Below are 15,911 nucleotides of genomic sequence, written 5' to 3' on the forward strand. Positions count from 1 at the left end.
CGCATTGAAGGTCTTCCTCTTTTCTGCTGGCCCTCGACTTTACCAAACATGATGTCCCTTTCAAGTGATCGGTCTTTCCTGACGATGTGCTAAGGACTATAAAAGGTAAAGGTAAAGGTTTCCCTTGACATTAAGTCCAGTCGTGTCCGACTCTAGGGGGTGGTGCTCATCTCCGTTTCAAAGCCAAAGAGCCAGCATTTGTCCGTAGACATTTCCGTGGTCATGTAGCCGGCATGACTACACGGAACGCCGTTACCTGCCCGCCGAAGCGGTACCTATTAATCTACTCACATTTGCATGTTTTCGAACTGCTAGGTTGGCAGGAGCTGGGACTAGCAACGGGAGCTCACCCCATCACGCGGATTTGAACCGCCGACCTTCCGATCAGCAAGCTCAGCAGCTCAGCGGTTTAACCCGCAGCGCCACCGCGTCCCACCTGCTAAGGACTATACTGTAGTGTTAATGTCCCTTCTGTGAATCCTCTTTCTTTTAGCTATTTCTGCATTAGTTAATGAGGACTCACAAAAATGGGCTGTTTTAAATGGTATTTTTGTTGGTTAGCCTCTAGAAATATCTTAAAATATTCATAAGGGACTTTGTCATTGAAGGTGCATTATATATAAATTTAAGCAATAATATCTCAGTTGTATAAGTTAAATGGAAGCAAAATGCAAATAGTTATCAGTAGATATACTGCCACAATTGCTGTTATTTTTAAATTGACAATTTGGGTGTCCTTTTAAAAATATTATGGAAAAATAATAGTTTCAAGCTGGTTTTAATAGCTTGAATCCTCTTTGACACTCTATGCAGCTGATTGTTAAAGAACTTGCTAATGGAAAATGGTGCTTTGCAGCTTCTAGTCAACATTAATAATCTGCACAGATTATTTTCAACCAACTTCACTGGATTCGTATTCTACTTTGATAAAAAATATCAGTGAAGGAAGTGTCTATCTCCCAAAAAATCTTTATTGTAGATGGCGCTGACAACTTCTGCATTAGCATCTCATCATAAAGGTCTTCAATTGGATGAACTACAAAGATTAAACTTCTTTTTCTAAAATAAATAAACCAATGATTTCAGCTCAGTGCAAAGTTGTTAAGAATGGAAGAGGTATTTAAATAAAAATGCAAAAATCACAGATTCATAGGAGTGATATTGAATGGTTGTGAACTGTGATTTTTGTTTGTTGTTGTTTTGATTTGTTAATGGTCAGCCTAACTATTTATTTAGAAAGATACAGAAGGTGAAATGATCATCCTTGTTTCTCATCCCCATGAATATAAGACTTAAAGCTTCTTGATTAAAAAATATAGGTTTTAATTCTGCTTCATTTTTCCCAAGAAATCTTTATTTTCCCTCTGTGAAACTCAGGTTGTAGGTGTTACAAATTCTAAGTGGTTAGAGCAGTGTTTCTCAACCTTAGTCACTTGAAGATGTGTGGATTTCAACTCCCAGAATTCCCCAGCCTTTTAGTTGTTTTCAACCCAGTGCAATTTCCTGCTGACTAGCTGGCTTGCAAATACTTCTTCCATTCATTGGTTCTGAAAAAGTATGATGGTGCAGGTAGAAGAATAGCAGTGCAACAGCAAATCTCCAATTCTACCATGTTTTGATTTACACCCAGAATCTTTCATTAGTCATCACCTCTCACTGAAACTGGATTGATCTACAAAAGGGTAGGATAGCAGGAGATACATGCTGAAGTTGAATAAATGTTTGAGAGTGGTACCACCCTGATGTCCTCTCATACCTTGATTCCTACACTAGCATGACTTCTGATTGCATGTTCATGTTTTGCATATTCATATATGCAGAAAATCAAAGTCAAAAACAGGGTAATGATCCCCCCTTTATTTTTATTACAATGAAGATAAAAATGAAAGTTTGCTGTAGTGGTTAAAGCACCAGGCTAGAAACCAGGAGACTGTGAGTTCTAGTCCTGCTTTGGGCACAAAGCCAGCTGGGTGACCTTGGGCCAGTCACTCTTTCTCAGTCCTAGGAAGGAGGCAAACCACTTCTGAAATCTTGCCAAGAAAACTGCAGGGACTGGTCTAGGCAGTCGCCAGCAGTCGATACTGAATTGAAGGCACAAAAAAAAAGGGGGGGTGTATTTCCGATCCATTGGTGGCTCTATAAATAAACATAGCATGTACCCATCCCTAATATTCAGTTTATGGGAATAGAACAAAATTATGCTCTTGCAGACCAAAACTACTTATTTACCATGCAGTAACTTCAACCTGATCTGACTCTTGCACATACTGATTTGTTGCTGATTCAGGTGTGCTGGGTCAAAAGCACAAGGAAGTATTTACAAGTGTCAGTAACATTATTTGATTTAACTTGCTGTTAGTTTATTTAAATATAGTCTGGAAATTACTTTTATACATAATAGAATTACTGTTATAATTTCCAAATATTTTCCACTAAGGGTCATTTTTTTCCATCCTCACTTTGTACCATAGATCTTCCTTGCAACTTTTCAGGTTATATTTTGTCCTTCTGAAAATTAACAATCGGTAACTGAAGACTCCTCTGCATTTTAGATTTGTTACATTTGAACCATTAGGATATTATGTTCTTCTTTATTAGCATAAGAGAGAACATTCAGGACATGTTGACAGACAGTATTAATATGCTTAAGACAAATACTGGCGGTGGTTAAATACAATTCTGGCAGAGTTAAGTGCTCTGTATAGAAATCATACTGTCTGCTAAAATAATTGCTTTCATATTTGCCTCACTACTTGTTGTTTTGCAGGTGATCCATATAACGGGAAGGTTACGACTAAGAGTGTCACTGTCTCATGGGCGGACCGTGCCAAGCCAAATCATGGGGCTTGTTGTCGTTGCTCATGCACTGCCCCCTCCTACAATCAATGAAGTCAGAATTGACTGCCACATGTTTGTTACTCGAGTAAACATGGACCTCAATATCATTTACTGTGAAAACAGGTATCGCATTTGGGCTATTGTTTTGTTTTGTTCTTCCAGAATGCTCCACTGAAAGATACGTTTTGGACTAGAGCATTTGTTTCCTATGACGATAATGATAAAGCGGATGTATGTGTTCTTCTGATCAGACTTCCAGAATTGTATGCAGAAAGTGAGAGTTTCATTTTGAGATTTGGAAAACGGAACTGGAATCTGATTGACTGATTGTTGCCTAGGGAGTTAACCAGAAAAAAATATATCACAATTTAAATGTCAGTTTTCTGACTGCAAGACTCCTGTGGTACTCTTTGGATTAGCATTTCCCACAATGGAATGCTAGTACTCTGGAGAGTGTAGATGAGAGTGAATGAGGAAAATAAAGAACCCAGTTCTCCCATCCCACAGTATATGCAACCTCTATTCAGACAAACATATATATAATTTCAGAATTCCTCCTGAAGCACTAAATGTTGTCCTGAGAATCTATTCCTTGGATCCACAGAATGTCTCAGGTATCTTAATTTTCCTCTCAGAGCTGATTCAGTATTACACCATCCTCTGCTTCTCACTGCCACCCCTAGGAAGTGGCAGTGAGAAATATTACTACTACTTGTAAATTTGGATGAACAACATTCCTTCTGTTGTTCACAACTAAGTTTAATTTTAAAAAAATGGGAACTGGCAGTACAGAATGAGAATATGAAATGTAGCTCAGATATTTTAAATTGTATTCAATTGGTTGCAAAATATTACTAAGAATTTTTTGTACAACCTTGCTTTTATTTTCCCTGTTAAAACTAAAAATGCTGGCATTATCCCTTTAGCCCAAAGAATTCTACATTGGTTGATTTACTGAACCTTTCAAGAAACAGCCTGTTAGGTCAGTGGAGGCGTATGTTTGATCATATTGAGGAAAGCAGAAATATTTCCCCTAAAAAGTGGGAACCCCCCCAAAACGAGGGAAAGGTAGTAATTATTATGTTGATAGTAAAAGATGTTCAAGTATACCAGGGCAATAGGAATGTCTTAAGTAAAATCAGAAAGCTGATACTTGATTTTATTTATATGTTTGGCTAATAGATTATGGCTGATGTATGTATTATTGAGAAAATTGTGGGCTTTTTACCTAGCTTTGCTTCAGATCTTCTCCAAAGTGAAATTCATAAGGCCTTTAGAACATCTGAGATTTAGAGATCTCAAAATGGATATAGTATACTTAATCATTTTCCATTTTTAGTAATACATGCATCAGCTTTTAGGAAGGTGTTGAGTTCCCTTTCTAAAGAGAATCTGAAGACAGCAAATTTGAGCCTTACTCTCATGACTACCCAAACACAGTGAATACTTGTTAGGAGAAAGAAGAGAGGGTGGTGTCTTTGGTCCTGATCCCTGATCTACATACATGTATTTGATCACGTAAGCAATTCTGTGCATTCAAAGTACAGTATATACATGTTTGCACCTCTACGTTTTGTGCACAAGATCCATTCACTTGAGGAGCAATAATCCTGCTCCTTTCTTTCTAATTCCCAGTTTATGGATAAGTTATACAAATAAAACTATAGTCTTTTGGCATGCAACTTATCAAAATGTCATCTTGCCTTAAAAAATTCAATGCAACCATTTACAAATGGCTTTTCTACATGCTTGCAACAGATCAGATAAGTGGCTGTGCTGAAAGCAGATGAGCAGTGAATCAGCAGAACTCAGTGTAATGAATGAAATCACATGCTCAGGAGCTCTGTTTGTAATGAGTGATTGATAGTGTTATCACATCAATCACACCCATTTGAGACTCTGATGAGGGACACCCCACCTCAGAAAAATGCACATAAACAGAAATATGCAAGATTGATCTCTTTATGCTACAATCTAAAACACACAATTTCCTTGCCCACCTAACATCAAGCATTATTATTAAACCGTATTATAATAACCAGTTTGTCTGAAAACAATTATGAATTCTTGGAAAGATTGAATTTGTATTTTAAAATTCAGTCTGATTTGGTGAAAACAAAGACAGATGTCCACAATCATAATGACAGTATACATTTTCCTTAATTCCTATCAACTGGAAATTCTTCTAGATGTCCTGACGTAGAAATGTTGACAGTTATTTTGCCTGCCAATGAACAGTAGCATCCCATGCCACCCTATACTTGTTTGGAGAGAAACAATCTCCTAAGAGCATTATTTGGCATTTTGTGGAGTCCTTGGTGCTCTCTGAGCCTTGTTGTTTTCTTGCAGATGTTTCATTTCCAGACTAGGCAACATCTTCAGTGCAAAAAGGGAGTGGGCCTTGCTTTCTGTTTATATACCGTTGTTTGTCCAACTTGTGTTGATGGAGGTGGTGTTCTCTTCTTGGGAGTTCCTTGATTGGGCTGTTGTTTGTTGTTGCTTGGTTGATTGACTGAGTTAATAGTTCCTTGATTAGGGTATATTGTGCTGTTTGATTGGTCATCTGGTGTTAATCCTAGTGCTAATCTTTGCGTATCTGGTTGTTGATTGCTGGCGAGGAGGTGTACTGGTCTTTTGGCTTTTCTGTTGTCTCTTTTGAATGGTATGTAAATGTCGTTTATCTCTATGTGTCTGTTGATGGCTGACTTGTCTGAGTGCCAAGCTTCCAGGGATTCTCTGGCTTTTTGGATTTGGCTTGGTTTAGGATGCTCACAGTTTCCCAGTTGAAAGTATGGTTGAGTCTGTCCATGTGTTGTGAGATTAAGGAGTTTTCATCATGGCTTCTGACTGCTAGTTGGTGTTCATGGATGCGCTCTGCTAGTCTTCTGCCTGTCTGTCCTACACAGTAGCTGTTACAGTCCTTACAAAGTATGTTGTAGATGACTCCTGTTTTTTCTTTGTGGGCTACTGGGTCTTTTGGGTTATTTAGGATGTTTTGAAGAGTGTTAGTTGGTTTATGTGCTATGGTGATGCCGTGTGGTTGTAACAGTCTGTTGGTGGTTTCTGAGATGTTTCTGATGTATGGCAGTATTATCCTTTTCATAGCTTCTTTTGGTTGGGTTGTAGTGGGTTGGGTGGTGAGGCACTTTTTGATAAAGTTGAGGGGGTATCCATTTTGCTGGAAGATTCTGTATAGGTGATCTGTTTCCTTTTTCTGGTGTTTTGGGCTGCTGCAGTGCGTTAGTGCTTATCTGAATAATGTTCTCTCACAGCTCCTCTTGTGGGAGGTTGGGTTGTTACTTTGGTAATGGAGCACTTGGCTGGTGTGGGTAGCTTTCCTGTAGACTTGTGTTTCTAACTTGCCACCATTTCTTCTACTGATGACGATGTCCAAGAAAGGTAGTGTGTTGTTTTCTTCTTCGTGAATTTTATTCCATTGAAGATGTTGTTGATTGTTTCATGTGTTTCCTCCAGTTCCCTTTTTATTATGATGAAAGTGTCATCCACACTTTGGGTAGTATGCGTGGGAGTGCTATCTTTTCCAGGCACTGCATTACAATCTCTGCTATGAGCCCTGAAATAGGTGATCCCATGGGTGTTCCTTTGATTTGTTGGTATATTTGTCCATCAAACTGAAAGTAGATCGTAAGGCAGAAGTCAATGAGGTCCATTATTCTAGGTATTTCTATTTTGGTGTATTTGGCATTTTTCCCCACAAAAACAATTTTTGAAGTGGGGAAAACACAGTACACAGTACACAGTCACCTCAGGTACTGCAGAGAATAGTTTTTGACTCTAACACTATCAATCATTGCAGTCTATTTACTTTATTCTATGGAATGTAATAACATTTCATTGATATAAGAATCTACTCCAGCTAGTGATGCCTCATCAGGATGTCAGAAAGTGGTTCTCCTAATCTCTTAACTGGAATTGCTGGAATTGAACCATTTTAAGATGCAGAATAGCTACCCTACTACTGAATTATGATCCCTGACAAGATGATCCTGTGTAACTCTGTCCTGGGTTCTGTTTCTTAATAATGTTGTGAGATCAGTTTAAAAAGGTGGGGGAAAGTCAGTAAGTTAGTAAAATAAACAGTGCCCTGCTGGATCGGATCCCTGGCCCATCTAGTCCAGCAGTCTGTCCTCACAGTGGCCAATCAATTGCACGGGAAGCCCACTAGTCTCCTAGCTGATGGCCTACAGAGGTAGTCACACTGCCATCAAGGCTAATAACCAGTGATCCCCAGGACTTCCATGAATTGGTCCAACCCTTTTCTGAATCCAGCCAAGCTGGCAGCCAGCACCACATCTTGTGGTAAAAAAATATATGAAGACAAGGAAGCTGATTTACTCAGGCAGTCCTGTAGGGTGTCTCTAGATTGTGTTATTCCAATTGTCCTACAAACTTACCTGGGTGTAATGGTATATGGGAATGGCACTGAGGGATGAGGGGAAGAGATGCTGCCTAGGGAACGATCAGATAAAAGAGGGAGGAGCCCGCAGCTGCTTAATGGTCAGAGAAAGAAACTTAGGAAGGATCAACCCTAATTGATCAGGCTGCAAAAAGAGATGGCAGGAGATCTGTACCTTCAGACTTGCAAGATTGATGTCAGCCCTCCCAGGTAACCGAACAGGAAACTCAACCAGAAGAGCTAATTCTACTTTATTGTAAGGCTATATTAACAGAATCTTGCAAGTCTGAAAGTACAGATGGAAAGGGAAAAAAGAGAGACAGGTGCTGCCTCTTACCCATGCTAGGGGGAATAAAATGGAGGTCTCGCCTACATGGATGCTATGCAGATTGTTCCCAAGTTCTTATCCTCTATATCTGACTCTCCCCTTAGCAACACATCAATTTTAACTTTAGTTCAGAAATAGAGAAAATCCATTTATCCATTCTGGAGGAAGAAGCTAGTGATAGCACATTTTCTGATTTTTCCTGCTTCCAGATTATGTGAATGGTCATTTAAAAAAATGATTGTACTTCAGTAACTGATTTTTGTTAAGTAGTGAGAACCTGGCAGATACTTCCCTAATTTGCTGTAATGTTCTTTTTTTATCACACTAATTTCTTATTGTCTCTCAGAGTGATTGTGGGGACTAGCTCTGTGCCAGTAATCTCCTGCACTCTGAGTGTGTGAATCCAGAATGTACTTTGATAGCTCTATTTCATCCCCAGTATTACCCATCTGCCATACAAGAACAATCTTGTGAAGAGTTCTCTCAGTATCTTAGTGACAAAAGTCCCCATATAGTCCTAATGCATTTGGTGAGTGTTAGAACACTGTTTTTAAAACATAAATATGACTTATATCTTCCAAACAAGGGAAGGAACCCAGTATCTTGCTGACCAGGCTAATTTGCCCTCCTGATTTTCAATTTGGGAGGATTTTTTTTTTAACACAGATGCCTGAGGACATTGACATCTGGACAATCAATAAGAGAAATGCACTTACAGAGAAAAGCAGAGCAGAGCATAGAGCGGGAAAGGCTACTGAAAGGATTTTAAAGTTTCTGCACAGAGTAAGCCACAAAGTCCCAGTTAAAAGAGCTAGGAGTGAAAGCAGAACTCCCAGCTGAATGAGACTAAAAAAGATAACACCCTCAGGCATCTGTATGTCTCAGCATTTAAATTATATTGCTTGAAATGTCAGTTTGGACTCTGTGCCAGGAAACAGTTGAAGAGCCTTTTTTCATGAATATACTCAATAGAAGACCAATCTGTTGAAATGAAAGATGTCTCTAATCATTTTGCATAAGGATAACATGTTCTTACTTTATTGTGCAACCTTGAATTATCTTGCTCTTTTAATGAGGAGCTTTGTATTTTAAGGAATTCCATTATCTTTGTGGCTGTTGTTAAAGCTGGACCTATGGACAATTTGGGTTTGCATTTGTTAAAACAAATGGGCTGGCTTCAGGAGAAGAAGGCAAGGCAAGGCAGGGCAGGGCAGGGCAGGGCAGGGCAATCTTACCTTGATTTGGGGTTTATTATAGAAATGTTTATGAGAATAAAGAGAGCCAAACTGGCCTAGTGTTTAAGGTGCTGGATTAGGATTATTGGCTGACTTTGGGCCAGTCATTCTCTCTCAGCCCTAGGAAATAAACACAATCAAGTAAAAGCAACAGTAAACCACTTCTGAAAATGCTTCTAAGACAACTGCATGGACTTGTCCGTGTAGTCACCAGGAGTCAAGACTAACTCAAAGGCACACACGCACATACACATAAAAGAAAAGAAATAGCACTATCACAGATGTGCTATGTGCCTCTTTTTAGGAACTGAATTTGGGATTTTCTTGTTAGTAGATAAAACTGTGGGTTGAAGAAATGCCAGCTTCTGAGCCAGCACAACAAAATAATATGAAATTGTCATCAAAGGGATGGTTTTTAGGGCAGATGTACAAGTTTGGGATCAGACTGGAAGACATTTCATTGTTGTTGTATTTTCCCCTTTTCTCGGTTTATAGGCTCTATTTTTTCTTTATAGGATTAGTGATTACATGGATCTGACTCCTGTAGATATCATAGGGAAAAGATGTTACCACTTCATTCATGCTGAAGATGTGGAAGGGATCAGGCACAGTCATTTAGACTGTAAGTACTCTAGTCTTATAAAAATTATCACCTTACTGTTACAATGTGCAACTGAACTAATACTTGCATTCCAATCTATGGACCTCTATATTTTCTCTTTGAATTTATTTGTGGATGATTTAGTTACAACATACGCATTTTCCTCTGTCACTAAAGGCAATTAGTGAATGTTCAGATATGAACTGGATAAATTCAAATCTGTGAATCATGGATAAATTCTGTGATCACAGAATGTGGAGAGATTTTTTTTGTGCATGAGAAGTTTTGAAATATCTGCATGAAAAGTGAACCCGGAAGATCCATCTGTTCATGTGATAAAGCATAGCATTAAGTATAGTAATTAATTCTGTCAACATGATAAAAGTTGCCTTAATATGGAAAGGACCTAAAACCCAGTGTTGTTAGAGCAGGTCAACGGAATCAAGCAATATTTAATATGATCCTAGCTGAGGATAAGGCGAGTGCAGTAAAACTGTCCACAGAGTAGGGCAAAGCAGGCAAGCAAATAATAATGCAAGCCCTGCCCCTTACGTACTAGCATATACTGTAGCATTGTGATGCAGACACAGAAGGGACAGGGCTTACATTGTGATGTCACACTGCATGGTTGACCTTGTTTGCTGATAATAAGCGGTCCACCTGTCATTAAGCAACAACTACTTTTGCCTTGATGCCCTCTGCAGCTAACAGCTAGGCTGGCTGGCCACCAAGGAAGGAAACAGCTATTGCTATTGTTAAGTGTGAGAAACGTAACATAGGGAACTTTGGGGGGAGGGTATTTATTTATTGCCACCCTCTGAGGGCTCAAGGAAGATCAAGTTATTGCTTGGATGCCCATCTAAATGGTGAATATTAAAGCATTCTGCCTCTGCCCCCAGTATGCCTCACATCTATTACCCACTTCTATTCTGTTATGCTTCCTGTGGCTTTGCGGCTAATTGATTAGTACACAAAAAAAATTACACTCTGCTCTAGTTACCATAACTCCCTAACTCTTTCATTGATCGTTCTGAAATTAAGCATGTTTCTTGTCTAGGGAAACTGCTATAACCTATGCCATTTTCATACAAATTCTCAAAAAGAATCCCATTAAGATAGGGAAGGGAAACAAATTATTCCTTTCCCAATTAAAAAGTCTTCTTCCACAAAGTCTACACCTTTCTATCTGAAATTTTGAAAGTCTGTCAGATAAGGCCTGTCTTCTAGGCTATTTTCCTAACAACTATAGGTAGTCCTCACTTAATGCACACAGTTGGGACCAGAATTTAGGTTGCTAAGTGATGCAGTCATTAAGCAAATCTGGACCTGATTTTATGACCATTTTTGTGGCAGTTATTAAGCGAATCACATGATTCTTAAGCAAACCACATGGTTGTTAAGCAAATCACATAGTTCCCTATTGATTATGCTTATTGGAAGCCGGCTGAGAAGATTGAAAATGGTGATCATGGGACCGTGAGACAGTTGCCAGCACCCAAATCACAATCATGTGAGCATGGGGACACTGCGATGGTCATAAGTGCGAGGAACAGTCATAAGTCATTTTTTTCAGTGCTGTCATAACTCCGGACGATCAATAAACAAACGGTCATTAAATGAGGACTACCTGTATTAGGATCTGTGCTATTTTTTGGACTGCTCCCCCCTCACACACATCCCAATTGGAATTTTACAAAAGCCAATGAACCTATCAAATTTATAAATATGAACTTAATCATATTTGTAAAATATCTTGCGATTTCTGTTAGAGGGAAGAAATTATTTAAGAATTATGAAAGCATGATTCCTTTAGGAAAGGCAACTCTGCCTATCAATATAATTAATACCTTCCTTTTAAAAAAAATTCAGCAATTTCCTATTTTAAAAAACAAGCCCCAACTACAAATGCTCTTGAATCTGTTTATCTGAGTTTAGTTTAATCATCCACTAAGAAGCTACTTGCTGAAAAGTTTATCCAATTCTGTCAGACCAAAAAGAAATCATTGTTGACTGTGAGAAATACAAAGACTTGAATAAAACTTCTGAACTGAGCAAACTAAAAGATTTTCAGAATTGCCAAATCAGAGTCTGAACCAATCATATGTGTATATGCTTAAAGGAATTTAATGGAATTGATAACCCCAGTTCCTAACCATCCTAATTAATAGTTAATCATCTTAACTTTTACCTGCAATACTTTTTATCTGTTGTTCATCAGGAACCACATTTAATAAATAAATAAATGATCATTGATTTCTAGCATTAGAAATTGTAATATCTTGAGACCTTTCCTGTTTCTCTTAATCATGTTCAAGTTAAGCCTTTTCTTGCTGTTCTGTCTGTTTTTGTACATTCCACAACTGAATTATTTCATAATTATGATATAAATATGAATATACCTCAGCAATCCAAAATGGTATTACAATGCTCTGTTTACTTTAAATCCCTTTCATGATGCTTTCTATTTTCTATTTATTTATTTATTATTTCTTATCCCACCTTAATTCTTTTTTATAAATAACTCAAGGTGGTGAACATACCTAATACTCCTTCCTCCTCCTATTTTCCCCACAACAACAACCCTGTGAGGCGAGTTGGGCTGAGAGAGAGGGACTGGCCCAAGGACACCCAGCCGGCTTTCATGCCCAAGGCGGGCCTAGAACTCACAGTCTCCTGGTTTTTAGCCCAGCACCTTAACTGCTAGACCAAACTGGCTTTCTATCCGAGTACTAAGCTACCATTTTCCATGAATTTTCTGCTGTTCTTAAAAATCCCTTCCCCAGTTGTTGTAGCCAATAACCCTGCCCCAGTTTCTCTCTAATCTTCCTTATATTTATGATCATATTTGTTTTTGTAATATTATTTATTTATTTGTTTGTTTCCTTTATTTGTTTACAAATATTTGTAAACAACCCCAATTGTGAGACTCAGGAAAGCAAGAAAATAGTAAGAACAATAAAATAAAAATAGATATTATACATACTAAGATGAGTGCTCACAGTCACATGGTCAAAAGCACATTGGAACAAAACAGTGTTTTAACTGCTTTTTGAAAAGCAACACATTTAAAAAGACATTAATGTATATAATCCTTCAATAACATACACTGATTACACTTCAATAACATACAGTGATTGGATGGGGAACAACAGGCTTCAGCTGAACCCTGGTAAAATGGAGTGGCTGTGGGTTAGGAGCTCCCAGGTATCTTGCAACCTCCCATCTTTGGTTCTGGATGGGGTTGCGCTGCCCCAGACAGACCCAGTGCAGAACCTGGGGGTTCTCCTGGACTTACAACTCCTGCTCAAAGAGTAGGTGGCAGTTGTGGCCAGGGGAGCCTTTGCACAACTTCATGTTGTGCACCAGTGATGCCCTTTTCTGGATCGGGAGTCCCTCCAAACAGTCACTCATGCCCTAGTCACCTCTGGCATAGACTGCTGCAATGCACTCTTCATGGGGCTACCCTTGAAGAGTATCCGGAAGCTACAGCTGGTCCAGAATGCAGCCATGCGAGCAGTCTTGGGAGCCCCAAGGAGGGCACATATAACACCATTGCTGCATGAACTGCATTGGGTGCCAGTTTGCTTCTGGGTCCAATTCAAGGTGTTGGTTATCACCTTTAAAGCCCTACATGGCATGGGTCCAGGCTACCTGAGGAACCGCCTCACCCCTGCTACATCGACCCATGCCACCAGGTCAGGCAGAGAGGGCATGTTGTGGGCCCTGTCCGTGAGGGATTGCTGATTGGCACGGTCCAGGAGGAGGGCCTTCTCTGCCATGGCACCTGCCCTTTGGAATAGGTTACTCCCAGAGATAAGACAGGCCCCCACTCTCCTGGCCTTCAGGAAGGGGGTTAAGACATGGTTATGCCACCTCACTTGGGATGGGAGGGGGAATAGCCATTCATGGGGGTGGTTGGCACCCTGATGGAGCCAAGGATAAAGTCTTATTACCATCTTGAATTTTATATTTTCTGTATTTTTATATTTGTATCTGTATTGATGTGTATTTATACTTAGGTAAAGGTAAAGGTTTCCCTTGACGTAAAGTCCAGTCGTGTCCGACTCTAGGGGGCGGTGCTCATCTCCGTTTCAAAGCCTTGGAGCCGGCGTTGTCCATAGGACACTTCCGGGTCATGTGGCCAGTATGACTCACGGAACGCCGTTACCTTCCCGCCGAAGCGGTACCAATTAATCTACTCACATTTGCATGTTTTCGAACTGCTTGGTGTGCAGAAGCTGGGACGAGCAACGGGAGCTCACCCCGCCGCGCGGTTTCGAACCGCCGACCTTCCGATCGACAGCTCAGCGGTTTAACCCGCAGCAATATTGTAATGTTTTTAGCGATTTGTCATTTTATTATCTGTAAGCCACCCAGAGTCGTTGTATGTGAGATGGGCGGTAGAGAAATTTGACAAGTAAATAAATAAATAAACTACAGAAGGGTGTGGAAATTAAGGATAAGACTTGGCTACTGAAAAAATGCAAGGGCCTGACTCCATCTGAAGCCCTAGAGACTGCTAAACAAAGGCTCACAGCACTGGCTACCAGACTAAGGAGATACACCAGAGAAGCAGAGGCCAAGAAGATAAATGCCCTGTTTGCCAAAGAACCATCCAAGGTGTACTCCGAACTGCAGTGCAACAACACAGTAACAGCAGAGCCACCAACAGCAGAAACTGAACAGTAGTGGAAGAACATATGGGACAAAGAAAAGCTACATAACACAAGTGCAAAGTGGCTGCAGGACCTGAGAGCAGACCACAGCAATCTCCCAGAACAGGAACCAGTCACCTTCACAGTAGCAGACATCCAACAGTGGGTCAAGAACATGAAGAGCTGGACAGCACCTGGCCCAGACATGATCCACACTTACTGGCTAAAGAAACTTACCAGCAGTGCACGAATGCCTAGCAGCACAGATGAACCAGCTGGTAGCAGCAGGCTCCCACCCAGACTGGCTAACACAAGGAAGGACAGTGATTATGAAAGACCCCCACAAGGGAATAGTACTGTCCAACTACTGGCCAATAATCTGCCTCCCCACAGCATGGAAAGTCCTCTCAGTCTTCATAGTTGCCAAGCTACAGGACCATATGGGCCAGTACATAAGCACAGCTCAGAAGGGCATTGGGAACAACACCAGGGGCTCCAAACACCATAGATATATTGCTCACAGATAGAGCAGTCACCCGAGACTCAAGGTCTAGACAGACTCATCTGAGCAGAACCTGGACTGACTACAGGAAAGCCTACAACTCAATGCCACACATATGGATCTGTGTGTAATGAATGCCTATTCTAAAACACTATTAGACTCATGAGCAGGAATTCAAAGATATCTGATTTATTAAAGAATAGTATGCAGGATCACAGAGAAAGCTGAGAATGATTAAAGCGCGCCAAATGCAAACTAAAAACCCTCGGTGCAAATGAGATCCCTCCCCCCGTAGAATCTTCCCAAGTTCACAATCCCAGGTGCTCCTAATGGTTTCTGATGGTCTGCGGGAAAAGTCCTTGAACAGAGAACATAACCCAAACACATTCCATTGTAATGAACACAGATACAGAGCTTGGTACAAGGTTTCACAGCAGCTCCCTCCCAAACAGAAACGCGCATCAGCGCCATGGCATGTGAAACGTTACGATGTATACTGTACATTGAAACAGTGAACATGACACTGTGAATGCCTGGCCCTATATAAAGTCAACAGGACATAAGGACCTTCCTCAAGAACTCAGTGGGATATGGAAGACAACACTGGAAGTCAACTCAAGACAGCTCATACAAGTGGCCATCAAATGCGGCATACACAGGGGGATGCACTGTCTCTGCTGCTGTTCTGCATAGACCTTAACCCCCTTAGCCAGAAAATCACAAGAACTGGATACGGATACAAGTTCAAGAGTGGAACTATGATCAGCCACCTCATCTACATGGATGACATCAAGACATTCACCATACTAGAGTGAATGAGACATCAATTCACTGATTCACCTGACATGGATCTACAGTGAGGACATTGGGATGTCCTTCAGACTGGAGAAGTGTGGCCAGATGGTAGTAAAGAAAGAGAGGGAAGGTAGTCAAGACTGATGAGGTGGAACTACCAGCAGGCCACATAGCAGAGATATAGACCAGCTACAAATATCTTGGTATCCCAGTCACATGGGAACCACACCCTGCCAGTTATCAGATACTCTACCAGTATGGTGAGCTGGCCAAAGGAGGACATGGAGGCTGCCAGTGTGAAGACCTGGAAGCTCCTTGCAATGCATGGAGGTTTCCACTTCAAGTCCAACACCCATAGACTGTACACCAGCCAGAAAGAGGGCGGGCAGAATCTGATGAGTGTCAAAGCCGCTGTCCTGGATGAAATCCAGAGCATCCAGGAGTACATCACTAAGATGGCACCCAAAGATGAGCTGCTGAGAGAATGCCTGAGGTAGCAGCAGACATGAGAGGAAGATCAAGCAGAGGAAGTGCCATGGC

General features: G+C 40.6%; 1 protein-coding gene across 1 annotated transcript in view; it reads left to right on the forward strand.

Annotated features, from left to right (window-relative positions):
- NPAS3 (neuronal PAS domain protein 3) overlaps window positions 1–15,911 on the forward strand; it is a 520,563-nt gene that overhangs the window by 485,773 nt on the left and 18,879 nt on the right. The window contains exons 9-10 of the mRNA XM_063290029.1: window positions 2,768–2,961; window positions 9,334–9,440. Coding sequence (XP_063146099.1) covers window positions 2,768–2,961; window positions 9,334–9,440 — 301 coding nt within the window. The remainder of the gene's footprint in view (window positions 1–2,767; window positions 2,962–9,333; window positions 9,441–15,911) is intronic.

Source organism: Candoia aspera, chromosome 1, assembly GCF_035149785.1.
Source record: "Candoia aspera isolate rCanAsp1 chromosome 1, rCanAsp1.hap2, whole genome shotgun sequence".
Classification (NCBI taxonomy): domain Eukaryota; kingdom Metazoa; phylum Chordata; class Lepidosauria; order Squamata; family Boidae; genus Candoia; species Candoia aspera.